This window comes from Carettochelys insculpta, chromosome 18 (genome assembly GCF_033958435.1).
Source record: "Carettochelys insculpta isolate YL-2023 chromosome 18, ASM3395843v1, whole genome shotgun sequence".
NCBI classification, from domain to species: domain Eukaryota; kingdom Metazoa; phylum Chordata; order Testudines; family Carettochelyidae; genus Carettochelys; species Carettochelys insculpta.
In genome coordinates this window covers 10,243,273-10,258,725 of record NC_134154.1, presented here as the reverse complement: position 1 = coordinate 10,258,725, position 15,453 = coordinate 10,243,273, and the positions used below count along the sequence as shown (strand labels likewise).

The 15,453-nt window shown below is 41.5% G+C and overlaps 1 protein-coding gene across 5 annotated transcripts in view; it reads left to right on the top strand.

Moving 5' to 3' along the window:
* CLTCL1 (clathrin heavy chain like 1) overlaps positions 1–6,670 on the top strand; it is a 58,684-nt gene extending 52,014 nt beyond the window's left edge. Inside the window, exons 31-34 of one of the 5 annotated variants that reach the window (XR_012647964.1) lie at positions 1,407–1,427; positions 3,713–3,788; positions 4,099–4,339; positions 5,290–6,670. Coding sequence is in view for 3 of the 5 variants with exons in the window: in XM_075012278.1 (XP_074868379.1) it covers positions 1,407–1,427; positions 3,713–3,788; positions 5,290–5,405 (213 nt within the window). In the remaining 2 variants the exon portion in view is untranslated. The remainder of the gene's footprint in view (positions 1–1,406; positions 1,428–3,712; positions 3,789–4,098; positions 4,340–5,289) is intronic. The other 4 variants (XR_012647965.1, XM_075012278.1, XM_075012279.1 and 1 more) reach the window with 4 other exon arrangements.
* The last annotated feature ends 8,783 nt before the right edge of the window (positions 6,671–15,453 follow it).

Genomic DNA, 15,453 nt, shown 5'->3' with positions numbered 1-15,453 from the left:
AGAGACCCAATGCTCCAAAATATCCGTTAGTCTATAAGGTGCCACAGGACTTGCTGGTTTTGTTAAGATAACAGACTAACTCAGCTGCCCCTTTTGATACTTATCAATTGATCCTGTTACTGTTTCACATTGTTATGTACTATCTTAACTAAAACAGATGCTTTTGAGGCTATAACCACTAGTTGAAACAACTGACCACTTTCTCTCCAGCAGTTTATCCTTTTTCTTCTGGGAACTGAATCTCTAGATTCAAAGCAAAAAGTGTTACCATAGCACATGCTGCTTTTTTGGATATAGGGGCTGTTTGGTGGTGGTCTAGCCATTTACTTGTCTCCTGGGGTAACTCAGTCATGCTTTTGCCTGCCAGTTTATACATAAAATGGCAGCTTGCAAAAAATTAGGCTTGTGAGGTCTTATAATTGGTGTCTTACCATTCCTCTGACTTCTACCAATTTTAAGTGAGGGTTGCCATTGTCATCTTGCCTGAAATATAACTAGCTCTCTTTGGGAGTAGTGGGGAGTAATACTTCATGAAGCACTAGCCTTCTGAAGGCTTCCCATACCCACAACTATAGGAATATGTATGTAGAAACTCCATAGCCACAGATTCTGTAGTCCCATAGGTCCACAGCTAATATGCACAGTGGCAATGAAAGTCAAAATATTAATGCAATTTTGTAGTCTTCATTTTGCTGAAATTGTAATATCAGTGATACTGACAAACTCAGAACTTGCATCATGTGTTTCCTCAGTGAGAGGGGAAGGGGAGATTGTAAATCCTGAGGCTGTATTCATATTACCATAAGGGATAATAGCCTCAGATGAGGTGAATCATAGAAATAGTCCTTCAGTGAAACTATACTGATTTGTACCAGCTGGGGAGAATCTTGCCCATAGATGGTTACAATGACTGTGCAGCTCTGCAGGTGCAAGATCCCATAGTGTTAAACAATGATCTGTCAAAACTAGAAGAGTGCTGCTTTCCTGTTGATTCATATTGCTCCATTGGTCACAAGATGGAAGTCACTTTTCTACCCCACTTACATGGGTAACATGGTGGCTTACAGTGCACAAATATGCAAATGTGTGCATGCATGGAGACATGTTTAATACACGAAAATAGGCACAATGGAAGGCCTATGTCATTGACATGACAAATGTCTTAATAGCAAGTGTTATGTGGTAAACTTAGCACTGCAGACAGCTAACTGTAAGCTGTGAGGTGCATGATTAGAAAGACATAAGTTGTGTGCTGAAAGTGACACATTGTTTTTCCCCTCTCTGCACTAAATGCTCCAAAGATCTCTTGCCTCACTATCCCAGTGTTTCAATGTGGGTTTTTAAACTTCAGATTTTGTCTATTGCATAGTCACTTGATAAGCATTCCCTTCTGAACTTTCTTGCAGGTTGATGGTCTGTTTAATAAGGTGACAGTCTCTGATTTTTAAAGTCTGTGTTCATTTGTGTCCCTTAATATATATAATAGGATTTTTTTGTTACTGGAACGTAGCTGTAGTTTCTGCCACAAAGCAGCATAATTTTAGCTTTTTGTCTGTTTTTTTTTTTTTTTTTTTTTCTAATTAACTTCTAATGCTCTAGAAGCAGAGCTGCTCACATGCAACTTGAGAATCCAGCCAGACTTAGGTCACTTTCAGCTGGGGGAAAACTAGTCAACACTAACAAACATGTGGGCTCATAATTTCAAAAAAGAAATGGATGCAAGGTAAATGCGGCTGTCATCCTTAACTGCTGTTTGTACTGCTCCTGTTCAGAGAGGTGGGGGGTTAGTCCATTATGAGAACCTTATAGTATAGTAAAAAAGGTCATCGGCTCTCCAGCTAGGATTGTCCCAAGTGTTCTGTGTGTATATACCCACAGTGGGCATGTGAACAAGTCTAGTATTTTGGCATATTTAGTCTCTTGGGAGAAGATGGCCCCTGACTTGGCAGGAAAAAACTTCCCAGCAGACTTCTATCTGCATGCTTAGAAGCTTCTTGGAATGATCTTGTATTAAAAAGTCTTCAGAATTTAATCACAATAGCTTTAAATAAACCTGTTAATCTACTCCTATGGAAAAGGTGGTACAGTAGATTTCTCAAATGAGATTTGATTAGTACCTGTAAAATACTGGCTGGATTTACAAGTGAACATGATCTACTAAACACAGGATAACTTTTCCAGAAGTAAAATGCATGGTGAGTCTGCTGTGACACTAATTTCATCTGTGACATTAACGACAGAAAACGTGGAATTAGAAAATGGGTTTCTGTTACTCTGATATATTCTGCTTCCTATCATGTAGTCAAGCAAATTCTTAATCACGCTAGATTAATTGGTCAGTGTATTTTTCCCTTTTCACACATCTTCCTCCCCTCCCCCCACACACATACCTTGGCCACCTTTTATCACTGAAGTATGGGAATACCCTGTCCCTTCCAAAGAGTTGGCCCACTGGGCCTCTGTTTTTTTTAAATATTTGAATCCATCTCTTTAGCTTATCTGTCCTAACTTGTAACCCATGAGCCAGTAGTGGGGAGTATGCTAGTTGGGGAGAACAAGTGGAGTGTTTTTTCTAGTAGCAGAGACTCCTGCAGACAGAACGCTGTTGCTTCTTCCCTCTAGAGGGAGTTGTATCCCTTATTTCTGTATATGCTGAACTAAACAGGCTGTTTACAGCTTATCTTAACAGTCCTTTTTTTCCATCCAGAGATGGAAACTCTGAAGGTGTGATACTTAGGTTTTGTCAGGGCAGCAGGCAGGCAATCTGTGGGTACAGGTGAGTTGGTGACTTCAGACATGCTGCTCTAACAACTGTCTTAATCTGTTAAGAGATTCAGAGCAGAGGAGTTGCTACTAGGAACTTCTTCCTCCAGTTTCCAGAATAATACCTAGGGATTTTAATGGTGGCTCTTGTGGTGATAAGTAGCTGTCTTATGTATCAGACCAAACGAGGTTGGGGTTTGTAGCCGGGGGGCGGGGAGGGCGTGAATTGGAACTGGCTGAAGCTTCCCCATATAGGGCAACACCTAGCCATCATCTCACTGAAGTCCCCAGGACCTTGTAGTACTACTGGAGGAAACAAATTCTTGCTACTTCTAAATTAAAAATACTTTATAGTAGTGAAAATAGTATTTAGCTCTGCAACCTAGTCCTAAAAATTAGCTGAACATATGTGGTGTGACAAAGTACATAAATAGAGCTTACTAGATCTACTTGCTTTACATGGGCTACAACACTGATTTATGTCGGACTCTGCATCATGGTGCCTGTTTCTCAGTATCAAACATGCTGTAGACATGTCTAAAAACAAACATTTTACTGGTTAGGCAGTAGCTTTTAGACAGACCTGTCTCTTTTTGATTCATACACACTTGACCTTAACTCTAAAATTGGCAGCTTGTGTTACAAGATGTAATGTTTCCTGTGGATGGAGAAAGTTACCAAGCATTGTTTCCACTTCCAGTAATATATCTTTTTGTATCCAGCTAAGCAAATATTTGATGCTTGCTTCAGAATTAGTCTCCCTGCTCCTTTTTGGATTTAGACCCCATAGACAACTTGGAACACAAGTGTATGTTATGGCTTCAAAATCAGACTTGAAAGGGTAGTACTCTAACACATGAAGCATTTGGTATGTGAGACAGAACAGTGAGGTGGCACGGGACTTAAACAAGGCCTTCATACACCTCTCCTCTTCGCTTTATAACCATAGGTGGATAAACTTGATGCTTCTGAAAGCCTAAGGAAAGAAGAGGAACAAGTAGCTGAACCCACTCCGATAGTATTTGGTAGGTGAAAGACTTGGTGTCTTATTTTGTCTTTATTGCTAGCAAGATCTTATGAGTTAGGTCTCCACCATGGTGGCCTTTAATCACTTTCTGGGTCCTCTCTGTAGTACTGGTATCCTTACTCTAGTCAGTTTGAAGCAGTTTTGTCTTCTCCCTACCTGTAGAGCCCTTAGCCTGGATAATAGCCGGTTGTTTGTGACTATGCTAGAAAACTTTGGGGCACTAAAACATCAAATATTTGAGTAACACTGTAGCTGACAGTCCAACTTGTGTGTTTTAGCTCATTTTACCATCCCAACACCTTTTTTAGATAAAGCATAAATCCTGAGCCTTTCAGTGATGGAATGCAAGTAAACATGACTTCTGGGCTCCCGGCATCTATTCTGAATTTCCAGATGAAACCTTCCTCCTGTGTCCTCTGATATCTTAGTACCTTTCAAAGAGATTGATGTCTGCCTCTCCACTGGACAAATCAAACACTGAATGGATGGCTTGTGGTTTTGTGTGGTGGTTTTTTTTAAATGCCCTATCCAAGAGACTTTGTTGAACAGGTAAATGGAGAGTCTATCACAATGGACTCTGCATAAGGCTGCTTTGTAGACTGTTTTGTGACAAGGCAGGTTCTGCTTTCTCACACCTCCTTGAAGTACATCTGAAGCAGGGACTTGTATGACTGGTCTGATTTTCTAATGTCCAGGCTTACACCTGAGTTGAATGTTGCTTGAGGTGTGTGTGTGCGGCTGGTTGCATTTTTGTGTGGTGGTTTTACATGTAAACAAGCTGCTGACTGTTCAATAGCCTGAATTGCTTTGGTCAAAACTTTGACCATGCATGAGTCTTAACAACAACTAATGTGAATTCTTTGGAAACCAATGCATATGGGAAAGCTATATAGCAGTCTCAAGCTCAGGGGACAGGGCTTTGGGTTTTTTGGGTCTCTCCCCCACTGCTCACCTTTGTTGGAAGGCGGGCAGAAAACTGATTTTTGTGGGGTGGTTCTCTTTTTTTTTTTTTTTTTTTTTCCCCCACCCCCCCGCTGGAAACTTCAGACATCTTTTTAGGTCTAACAAAATACTTTGACCCAAAAGGAGATGCTTTGTTTTGGGCATTATAAAAACTAATTCTATTTTAGTGGTACATTTCAAAACTGTCTTTTTTTTCTAAACATTTCTTAAATTTGGATACAGTTAGTTTTTGTAAACTTAACAAGCACAAACTGATAGTGCTTTAGTATTAAGATTTTTGCAGTTCAAGTGTGTTCAAAATTTCACCTTGTTTTAGACATTGATTGCTCTTACCTCTGTCTGGCAGCAAAAACTGGATGACCAGTTTTTGTCCATGGTTTTTTCTCCTTGGTGAAAGAGATGGATTGAAGGGTATAGATTAATCAGCTATATAGCCATTCTGAATGCTGACAGTTTAATACAGCCTCATCTTTTTATATTGGCACTTTCAGAACTTTGTTTTAAACAACAAATTGCTTCTTTCCTTTCCTTTCTAGGCCAGCAGCTAATGTTAACAGCAGGCCCCAGTGCAGTACCACCCCAGGCCAACTTCCCGTATGGATACACGGCGCCAGGATTCACCCAGCCGCCTGTCTATGGTTTCAATATGTAACTGTCTCTCTTTTGACAGACCTACAGTCTTTTTCTCCCTTCGCGTCCTGCAGACTACTCGGTGAAGTTTACAATGATCCTAATGGCACAGATGACCCCTCAGTTGGTTGAATGCTTGCTGTCCCACTCAGTGAGGAGATTTCCAGAGGATACCTGTTACCATTATTTATTGCTATTGTCCAGTTACATTTCAACCTCAAAGGCAGCTTTGTTAATTATGTTGCAAGACTCTCAACTGAAGTTGAGGCACTATTTATCAAACTCAGAATATAGCAATAACTGCTTGAGGCCAGGGGGAAGAGGAAGGATATATTTCTTTGCTGCCATCCCAATGCTGGCAGTGGCTGTGCTGGGTAAATCACCTGGCATCAAGTCGTTAAAGCTTTAAGTACTGTAGCTGAAGCTACAAAGTAGGTAGCATGGATATTCAGAATTGAATTCAGCATCTTCTTACTGGTGGACTGTTAGAAATTTGCTTAAATCTACCTACCCCACTTTGTTTGCATCAGTGTATGCTAAAAGGAGAATGGGCTTTGAGACTAATGTCCTCTACCAATTGTTTGGAGGAACAAGGGGAGCATTTTTGCAGAAAGTTTATTGGGGTGTGGATTGAGCCTGTCTTACACCTTCTGGTGTAGGTGTGAGACCTGATTACTGAAAGGAAATAAATCTGATTATATCAGAGAGCAAACACTTCCCAGATGGTTGTTTTTGTTTGAGGGGAGCATGTTCCTTGACACTAAATGGTACAAAAGGAAAACTCCAGCTGTGTGTATGGCAAGTTGAACATGTAGCAGGAATGTGTCAAAATGCTATGGGCATATGCTAAGGTAACAATGATTCAAAGAGTACAGTGTCAGGATCGGGAGAGGGAAGATATCACTGAAATACATGAGGTAATGGCAAGAGAATCCTGGTTGAGCATATTTATTAAATCTGAGGCTGGAGTCAAGGTATCCTGTTCCACCGTGTTGAGCTGACTCAAATTCCTGACCCTGACTAGCAGCTAGGGGCAGCATCTGATCTGATAGCATTTGGCAACTCTTGGTCTTGCTGTGCTGTAGTAGTGTAAAGGGCACATCTACCACACACACCTTTTTTCTTTTGGGAATGCCAACAGGGCTGTATTTACTCTAGTGCCACTCTTCAAATACATATAAAATTAACACTTTATGTACTGAAATTAGATAACAATGTATAATTTATGGTAATGAACTGTGCTAATCATGAATATTATGTCAATTATAAATGTAAAACTGGTGTACACCTGTGGTTGTAGTCTTGCTATTTTTTGGCAGGGAGTGTTCCATCTACCAATATGGCAACTGTCAAAACTAGACTAGGCATATCTTTCCACACCTGTACACTGCCTGCACCATAATACTCAGTCCTAAGTGCTCTGAAATTACTTCTAGAGGGGGAAGGTACAGTATGTTCTGAAGGGTGAATAAGGAAATACAAGTATAGGACAATTCTTCTACTTAGTCTTGGAAATCCCATGTGAAACTAATGTGAACAGTGCTGTAAACAATCTACTCCTTTTTTTTGGTCTCCCTGCTAAACAAGTGCTAAATGCAATTTGCCCATTTTTATCTTGGGAACACCTTATGCACAGCCTCTCTGAAATGTCCAGCCTAGATTTTCATTCTACTGTTCTTCTTCAGTTGTACTGGAAGACAACCTCACTATGTTCTGTGCTGTAGTCTTTCATGGGCCTCTTCCCAAAACTGAAGCTGAGTAAGCTAAGCAGAGGTAAGGAAAAGAGAACAACCACCACTGGAAACTACCACAAAACTAGCAGAATATACTCCACTATAAGTCATTCAGTGTAACTTAGAGCACTCTCCATGATGTTTACACCATTCTGGTGTTTATAGAACACCACCATCCTCTCTGAAAGAGTAGGAAAACTCTGCATCTGAATGTGAAACTACCACCTCTGGTTCAAAAGGGTGAAGTGAATTGGCCTGATGCATTCAAACAGTCAAGAACAGCCTTCTGTGAAAGGGCCACTTAAGATGACTAACAGTATAAACTCAAATTGACAACTTCAGTAAGGATGCTAGAATTTGTGCATAGTGGGGGGGGGGGGGTTTCCCTCTAGTGTATTTAACCTGTTCAAACACTAGTGTTGCAGAACAAGTGCCCTACCTTTACCATATTTGCTCCTCTAGCATATATCCTAATTACAGAAATACTACTGGAATACTTTATTAACCTGCCTGCAGGAGGAATTCTACAGAAGTATATCCCTCCCTTTTGCTACTAAAGCTAGAAAATGACTTGCATCTGGCAAATGAAGAAATGGAAATGTAATATACTTGGAAACCATTCTCAGACTGATTCAAGTGGAGTAGGAGAACTAAGAGCTGTCCTAAGGAACTTAAACCTATTGGAGCAGCTGTCAACTTTGAATACATGAGGCAGTAATTCATTGTCCTATACGCATGCATTTATACTTCAAGCTGCAGCAGCTGGAGTCATAGCTTCAATTTACACAGCCAAAGGGTGTCCTTTACTGAGCATATAACTTGTTGAGCAGGTGCTTTGCCTACTTTAAGTGGCTTATCTAGTTGGGTTGTAAGCATGAAAGGCTGTGCATTTGTTGCATTGCCCATAAAAGTTTCAAAAATGTGCCTACTTGAGATCTGTAACTCTAGCCACCAAGAATCTGAGCCTCAACAAAAGCTCAGGCTGCAACATGATGATAGAACAATAGATTTTTATATACAACCGTTCCCATTAACATTAATCTTGAAACACAGTTCTACTGGGTACATACTTCTAAAATTACCATCAGTTGAGGCACAGGAGCAGGGACCAAATGTTACATTTCTAATATGGCCCCAGAGATGCACTAGGAGGACCTCAGTCAATTTTTAGACTGAAAACTATTGCTGTGGTTGGAAGGTACCTGCAATGGAATGGGTTACTCTTCAGATCCACCCACTGCAATTGTACTCCATGTAATGTACCAATTGTGCATGCTGGAAGGCTGCTATTTCTGATTTTTCCCATGCCACTTAATCTGCTACACCAGTAGAACAGACTAAATACAGCAGTGTCATGCATGTATCTTCTGTTATATACACTTCCTCATAACCCAAACCTCAACAAGGTCACACTTCTGTATTTCACGAGGGCTTTTCTTAATCTAATTTTGGGGTGGAAAAGTGGAAACTAAGCTTCATCTACCCTTCCACTTTCCATCCTAAGAATGTAACTATGGTGGGGAATGAAAGAATATGCCCAAGTGACAAATCTCAGTGCTGAAAAGCACCAGTCTAGACTGCACTTCATTGAAAGGACCCATGCTCATAGTGAGAAAGCTACCGCCTTCCTCTTGTGGACTCTTCCCCAAACCCCTTTTGTATGGTGACAAGTATCGGAGAGGTAGCCATGTTAGTGTAGCTTTGAGAACAACAGGACGTCTTGTGGCACCGAGTAGATATTTTGGAGGATAAGCTTTTGTGGGAAAAGGCCTGCTTCATCAGATGCAGGAGTTGAGGGGGGGGGCAGGTGTTTCAGAGGGGTCTTTAAAGAGTGGGGCCTTAGTAACAGGGATGGCCAGAGCTGACAAAGTCTATTCAACAAAGTGGAAATGGCCCAGTATCAACAGCACTTATCAAAAGAGGAAAAACAAGTCAGATCAGAGAGGGATGTGAGCCTTTGTCAGAGTGTAATGGGGAGGTATTAGTACCCAGAGCAGAAAAACTGCCTTTATAAGCTGCAAGTCACTCCCAGTCTCTATTTAATCCATGGTTAATGGAGTCTAAATTGCAGCTTAGAGATTTCTCTCTGCATTTGATTTTTGAAATTTCTGTTTCAGAACTGTCGCCCTTAAATCTGCTATTGCGTGTTCAGGGAGATTGAAGTGTTCCCCTACAGGCTTCTGTACATTACCATTCCTGATGTCTGATTTATGTCCATTAATTCTTTTACAGAGAGACTGTCTGCTTTGGCCAGTGTAAATTGCAGTGATCTGCAACCCATCCTGAACAATGATGTTTCACTCTCCCAGACCTTGGGAGGCAGGCCTGTCCTTGCCTATAGACAGCCTGCCAACCTTAAACAAATCCTCACCAGCCACTACAAATCACAAACCAGTGACTAGGCCTGGAACCAGCCCTTGCAACAGTCCTCACTGCCAACTCTGCTCACATATCTACACCAGTGATGTCGCCACAGGACCTAACACCAACTATGCCATCAGGGGCTCCTTTACCTGCACACTACTAACATAATATATGCCATCATGTGCCAGCAATGCCCCACTGCAATTTACATTGGCCAAACTGGACAGTCTTTCTGTAAAAGAATAAATGGACATAAGTCAGACATCAGGAACGGTAATGTACAGAAGCCTGTGGGGGAACACTTCCGTCTCCCTGGGCACTCAGTGGCAGATTTAAGGGTGACAGTTATGAAACAAATTTCAAAAATCAAATGGAGAGAGTAATCTCTGAGCTGCAGTTTATTTTCAAATTTGATTCCATTAACCATGGATTAAACAGAGATTGGGAGTGGCTTGCATCTTGCAAAAGCAGTTTCTCTGCTCTGGGTGCTAATATCTCCCCATTACACTCTGACAAAGGCTCACATGCCCGTCTGATCTGACTTGTTTTTTCCAAAGTACTGTTGACAGTGGGCCAGTTCCACCTTTTGAATAAACCTTGTCAGCTCTGGCCCTCCCTCTTATGGGGACCTCACTCTTTAAATACCCCTCTGACACCAACCCCTCCACTCATGCATCTGATAAAGCAGGTCTTTGCCCACACAAGCTTATGCTCCAAACTCTGTTAGTCTGTAAGGTGCCACAAGACTTCTTTTCTAAGGTGTGTTCTTTGTTTAAAGCCACAGTCAGTTTTCCCCAAAAAAGTTAGGCAAATGTGGGAAGAAGGAGGAGTGACTCTTTCCATATGAGTCTTACCACAACTCTAACAGTAGTGCTGAGTTTGTATAATATTCCACCAAAGGAGGGTATGAAGTCTTTTGCTCTTCTAACAGGATCATGATCCTTGTTGTCCAAGGCTCCTTCATCCTTGTCATGTAACTAAAGCAGCAACATTAGCAGTTACTGCTGTTCAGTCATGGAAAATTTAGATGGGGAGGGAGTTTCAGGAGTGATATCAAAAAAGGCTACATAATAGAGGGTCCATGTACAAATATGTCACCTTGTCCGCTCACCATTGGAGTATGTTTCCTTCATTGCAATTAACCTTGGCTATCCATCAGTCCACATAAGTTTCCCTCTCCAACGGGTGTTCTGTGGGAGAATACTGCACCCTCTCTTCTCGTGCTCAGCAAGGAAAGCTTACACCATGGTGTTGGGGATATACTATAGCTTAGCTGTTAAGTGACTCAGAAGGCTTAGTGGAAATAGATAGCTTAGCTCTCAAGCCCATATGGGATCTATCCTGTTGCACCAGCACATGTACTGTTCTCGGTGCTCTTGTTAAAAATCTCAGCTTGTGTTGGGGTTGGCTGTCTGGGTATCTATTTACATAGAAACTACCCTCACTATTCCTTCGCACCCTCCCATGAAGGTTGATTGACTGGTTCAAAGTCAAAAATTGATGCTCTGCAAAGTCCAAAGACTGAGAGAAGGTGGAATGATGCCTTTTGCACAAAAACAAAGTTGTTCCTGGTGGCTGGCTTTTGTAAGATGCAGCCAACTCTCTGCTCTGGCATCAACCCTGGAAGCTAAGCCAGAAGACTTAAGATGATATCTTAATAGTGAGCGCCTTTTTGGGGGAGTGGAGGGGCTGTTCAGGGAAAAAACTGATTCTTTCCTGAGCTGTTCTGCCTTGCTCACTTTTCTCAGAGTTTTTTGTTCAACTGCACCAGCACAGCTGCATCTGTGCTGTGGCTTCTGCATAACAATGTCCTGAAGTGCTTGAGTCCTATTTCTAGAGGGGGAATTCAGAATGTACATACTGAAGAGCTCCAGCCAGGCAAGATCTGTGTGACTTGGGACATTGCCATAGCACTTAAGTGCCCCGGTATAAAATGGGAGCGAATACCCATGTAACAGACTTTGTTACAATCTAAGTTAATGTATTCTCTGTATAAAATGTCATCTTTACCTACCACAGTTCTAACACACAAAGTTGCTGTTTAACTTAATATACAACTTTATCTGTGTAAATAACCTTGCCAAAGGCAGCTTGTTGTCCTTTCCTAGCCCATTGGCAACTAGCATTTGGAAAGGTGTGTCAAAAACAGCTTAACAAATCCTTGACCTAAATTTATTGTATGAAAATAAAATAAAAAGTAGGGAAGAGTTCATCCTTTCTTTCCTCTTCTGTTATGTATCTTGGTTGTAGATTTGTAAAACTGTTTGTACTTAATTATAAGTGAGCATGACTTAGTAAAGCCAGTTAGGTAAATTAAAAGAAGTATATAGCTAATTGTTGTCTGACCACTCTGACTTGCTAATTGTTAGGAACCCGAAAACCATGGTGCTTCAGTGAGTTTAAGTTGCATTGAAAGGGCTAATTTAAACCAAAATGACAGGTTAGAAAACAACCTGATTTTTGGAGGTTTTAGACTTGCATTCAGCAGCTCCCATACAACTAGCAAAGCTAAAGGTCACAGTGGAAACTGTTAGGTGCTCGCATGCCCCTCTCATTTGTAGCATTTGCTACTACACTGCCGTACTCTCAATATGCTGTTATGTATAGTTTGGCTCATCACTTTTCTCCCAATGGCCACATGTTCGTATACTCACCTTACACATCCTGGGGGAATGCTTGCTTGAATCCCACTTGTTGCCACAGTGAGTGGCATTTGAGGGCATTTTATCTCATTGCTATAAGGAGTAAGGGATAGCTCAGTGGTTTGAGCATTAGCCTCCTAAATCCAGGGTTACAAATTCAATCCTTGTGGAGGCCATTTAGGGATTGGGGTAATACATGCCAGGGATGGCACTTGGTCTTGCTAAAAGAGTAGGGGACTGGACTAGATGACCTCCCAAGAGCCCCCTCCAGTTCAAGATGTGAATCTCTAAATTACATTAAATGGGAGGTGCTTTATCACAGCTGAGTATGACTAATGGAAGTGTGTAACATGGAATAGTTTCATCTTTGCTACTGCAAGCTGCAGGAGCACCATTGTAGCATAATAGGTGGTAATTCTACCTATTACCTCTTGCTCTTGTACTTCACCCTGAAGCTAACTTCCAACCTTTCAGAAGAGGTTCAAGTACAGTGGATCTGAGCTAGTGGTCCACTCTTATGTTACTTTCTGTTGGTACTCATGAGGCAGTTGCAGAACCTTCCTTAGTGAACATACAAAATTTAAACTCATTTGAAACTATTTGCACTAAGTATTGCCTACAGCAAGCATTCAAAATCAAGTCAGGCACCAGGAAACTATAAGAATAGCCTTAAAAATTAGATTTGGAAAACAAATGTGCCTTAGGTTATCTTTGTTGCCCTGATTTAGAGCCTTTTAGGGTGTTGATTTTCCTCCCCCCCTACACCCCAACTTTCTTCCACCATGAGGCTCAGAATTTTATTAAATGAATGGCAAGAGCTTCATCTAACTAAAAGACTCTAGGAGCTGGGGCTTCAAGAGAACTACCCAATAGCACAGGAATCTTGATAAGATGGGTGGACTTGGCAAAACTAAACTGTCTCAGTGTGCCCCTGAGAGGAACTGGGCTTGCTGTAAAAGTGTTCATCGCAAGATGACCCAACTTGGGTGCTGAAGTCCGTATGAGGAAAAGGCACATATGTGGTTTGCTGGCCCTGGCTGCCTCTTTTTATGTTTTATGGGGCCTGAATGTGAAAGCAAGCTTCGTCTGGAAAGGCTTTTTTATTTGTTTGAGAGAGGAGCTGTACTTAATGGCTCTCAGTTCTGAATGCACAGTTAGCTCTGAAGGCTGTTGGGAAGTCACATACAACAGATCAGTAGTAGGTATACATGCATGACCTGATGAACTTGACAACACAGTACATCAGCCATTTGTGTAGCACCCACCTTACCACCAGTATTCTAATGTGCTATAGACCATTCTGTAGTTTCAGCTGTAGAACAAAACGCAGGCCATAATAAAGGAACCTAGGACTCCTAAGTATACCAATGGTTTTCATGGTATTTTCTGTAATCTTAGCCAATCACCAGCTCCTCACAAAAGAGCTACCAGATGACTTTGGCTTGGGATTGTTACTGAACAAGGCTACAATGAAGAGACTTCCCCACACCACCTTGCAGGGATGGAGTGAGAATGACCTTGTCTGGGATCCTGGGAAAAGATGCCATGCCTGTATGATGAATGAAGGGGGTGGTGCCAGCTTAAAGTCATGAACCTGTTAAATCTTAGTGGTTTCCTTAAAAACCTCTTAATTAAATTCAACAGTGGTGAAGAAACAGACCATTTAGTTTCACTTCTGTTTCTAGTAAGCTTCACTATTTTTCTCACGCTACCCCAATCCCTAAGTGTTTTGGTGTGCAAGCCCTGCATAGGGAATGTTTAAAACCAAACACATTGGATTTTTTTTCAAGCAGTTTAAACATGGAAACGTTTCCTTTGACCTTACATTGCCAAACCTTACCTTGTTTAACAAATGTGAATTTGGAGCCTAAACTGGACATTTTAACTGTTTTTTCAAGGTGGGTAAGAGGAAGATGGGAAAGGGCTAAATCTTACCAAAGAAAGTCACGAGGTAGGATCATGACATACGTCCAGCATGTTTTCCCCCTGATAAGAGATGTAGCCTAGGGCAGCAGTGAACTCTGATTTGAACTACGTGCGTGACTGTTTGTGTGACGGTCTATTTGATAAGCGAGGGGTTACGATGATTTCCCCAGCTCACATACCTGCAGTAGCTCAAGGAGAGCTAGCACTAGTACCAAGAGTAGTGTAGCCATGATAGCATCCACAGTGGCAGCACATCTTACCTGGACGGAGTATGCAGCCTCTCACTTCAGGTGGCAGTGTTTGTGCTTAGCAGAGCTAAGCTATGCTGCTGCTGTCTGCCCAGGTATAGTTTCACAGCTATGGTTTCATGTAGCTAATGCCAGTATGTGCACATAACTTGGAGAATCACACCCATACACCTAATGCCGACGTAGTCTTAGGAGCCTGTTTTTTAAAGGGAACTGATCTCTATCAACCATTGATTTGTCTGAGCTTGAGGCAACCTCTGTTTAGCTTTTGCTCATGGTTGGTATAAGATAATCTCTCTTTGTGCACCAGGGAATTAATGGAGTTTTAGGAGCTAGAAAAACCCTCAGTGAGATTACACCTGGAATGAGATGTTCTGATCCAGCCGACGCTTTGCCTTTAAGAACAAAGACCTTTGCAGTATTAGGCAATTGCAAGGAAGAGAGCAGAAGAAAGCCTCCTCAACTTATATCAGCAATTCAAAGGCAGGATATTGGAACACGCACCCAGTAGTACTATTGACTTCATTTGGAGTAGCTGGTCCTTGGAATTCCTGAAAATCAGGTTTGTGTACATTCGTGCTCTTAAGAGAGGCTTAAACTAGTTGACCTAGAACTAGTTTTGTAAAATGTAGTAACATTTTTCCAAAGCCACCTACCCGTAGAAATGTTCCCATGCAGCTTTTAAATTCTAAGTTGTATCTATCAGACTTCCCAGGTTGTTTCATTGTCCCAGCTTGGAAATATCCAGCGGACTTTTAATAAAGATTTAAAATCTCTTTCTAAGACAGTATTTGCAATCTTTTGTGAAAAAGACTAGCAGAGCTTCTGGCACGTTCTGTAGTCTACCATAAAGGTTCTGACCCTTTACAATGTAAGAGTGCAGAGGAACTCAAGATCCTGGAGTGGGGAAGTAGGAAGGAGGGTGGCCCATTTGAAACGTTGAGGGTTTTTAAAAAAACTTTCTGAGTGATGTTGTTTTGAAAGAGATTTTCCTCCCTCCCCCTTGTATCAAGAGGTACAAAATGGACACATGTAGGGCAAGTTCAGTCAGGGCTTGTCAAAATGTAACTATATTTTAACCACCAACATAGGTCATGCACTTACCATGCGCTTGTGGAGTGGTGATAACCTCTCATGTCACGGTTCTCTTCCGGATG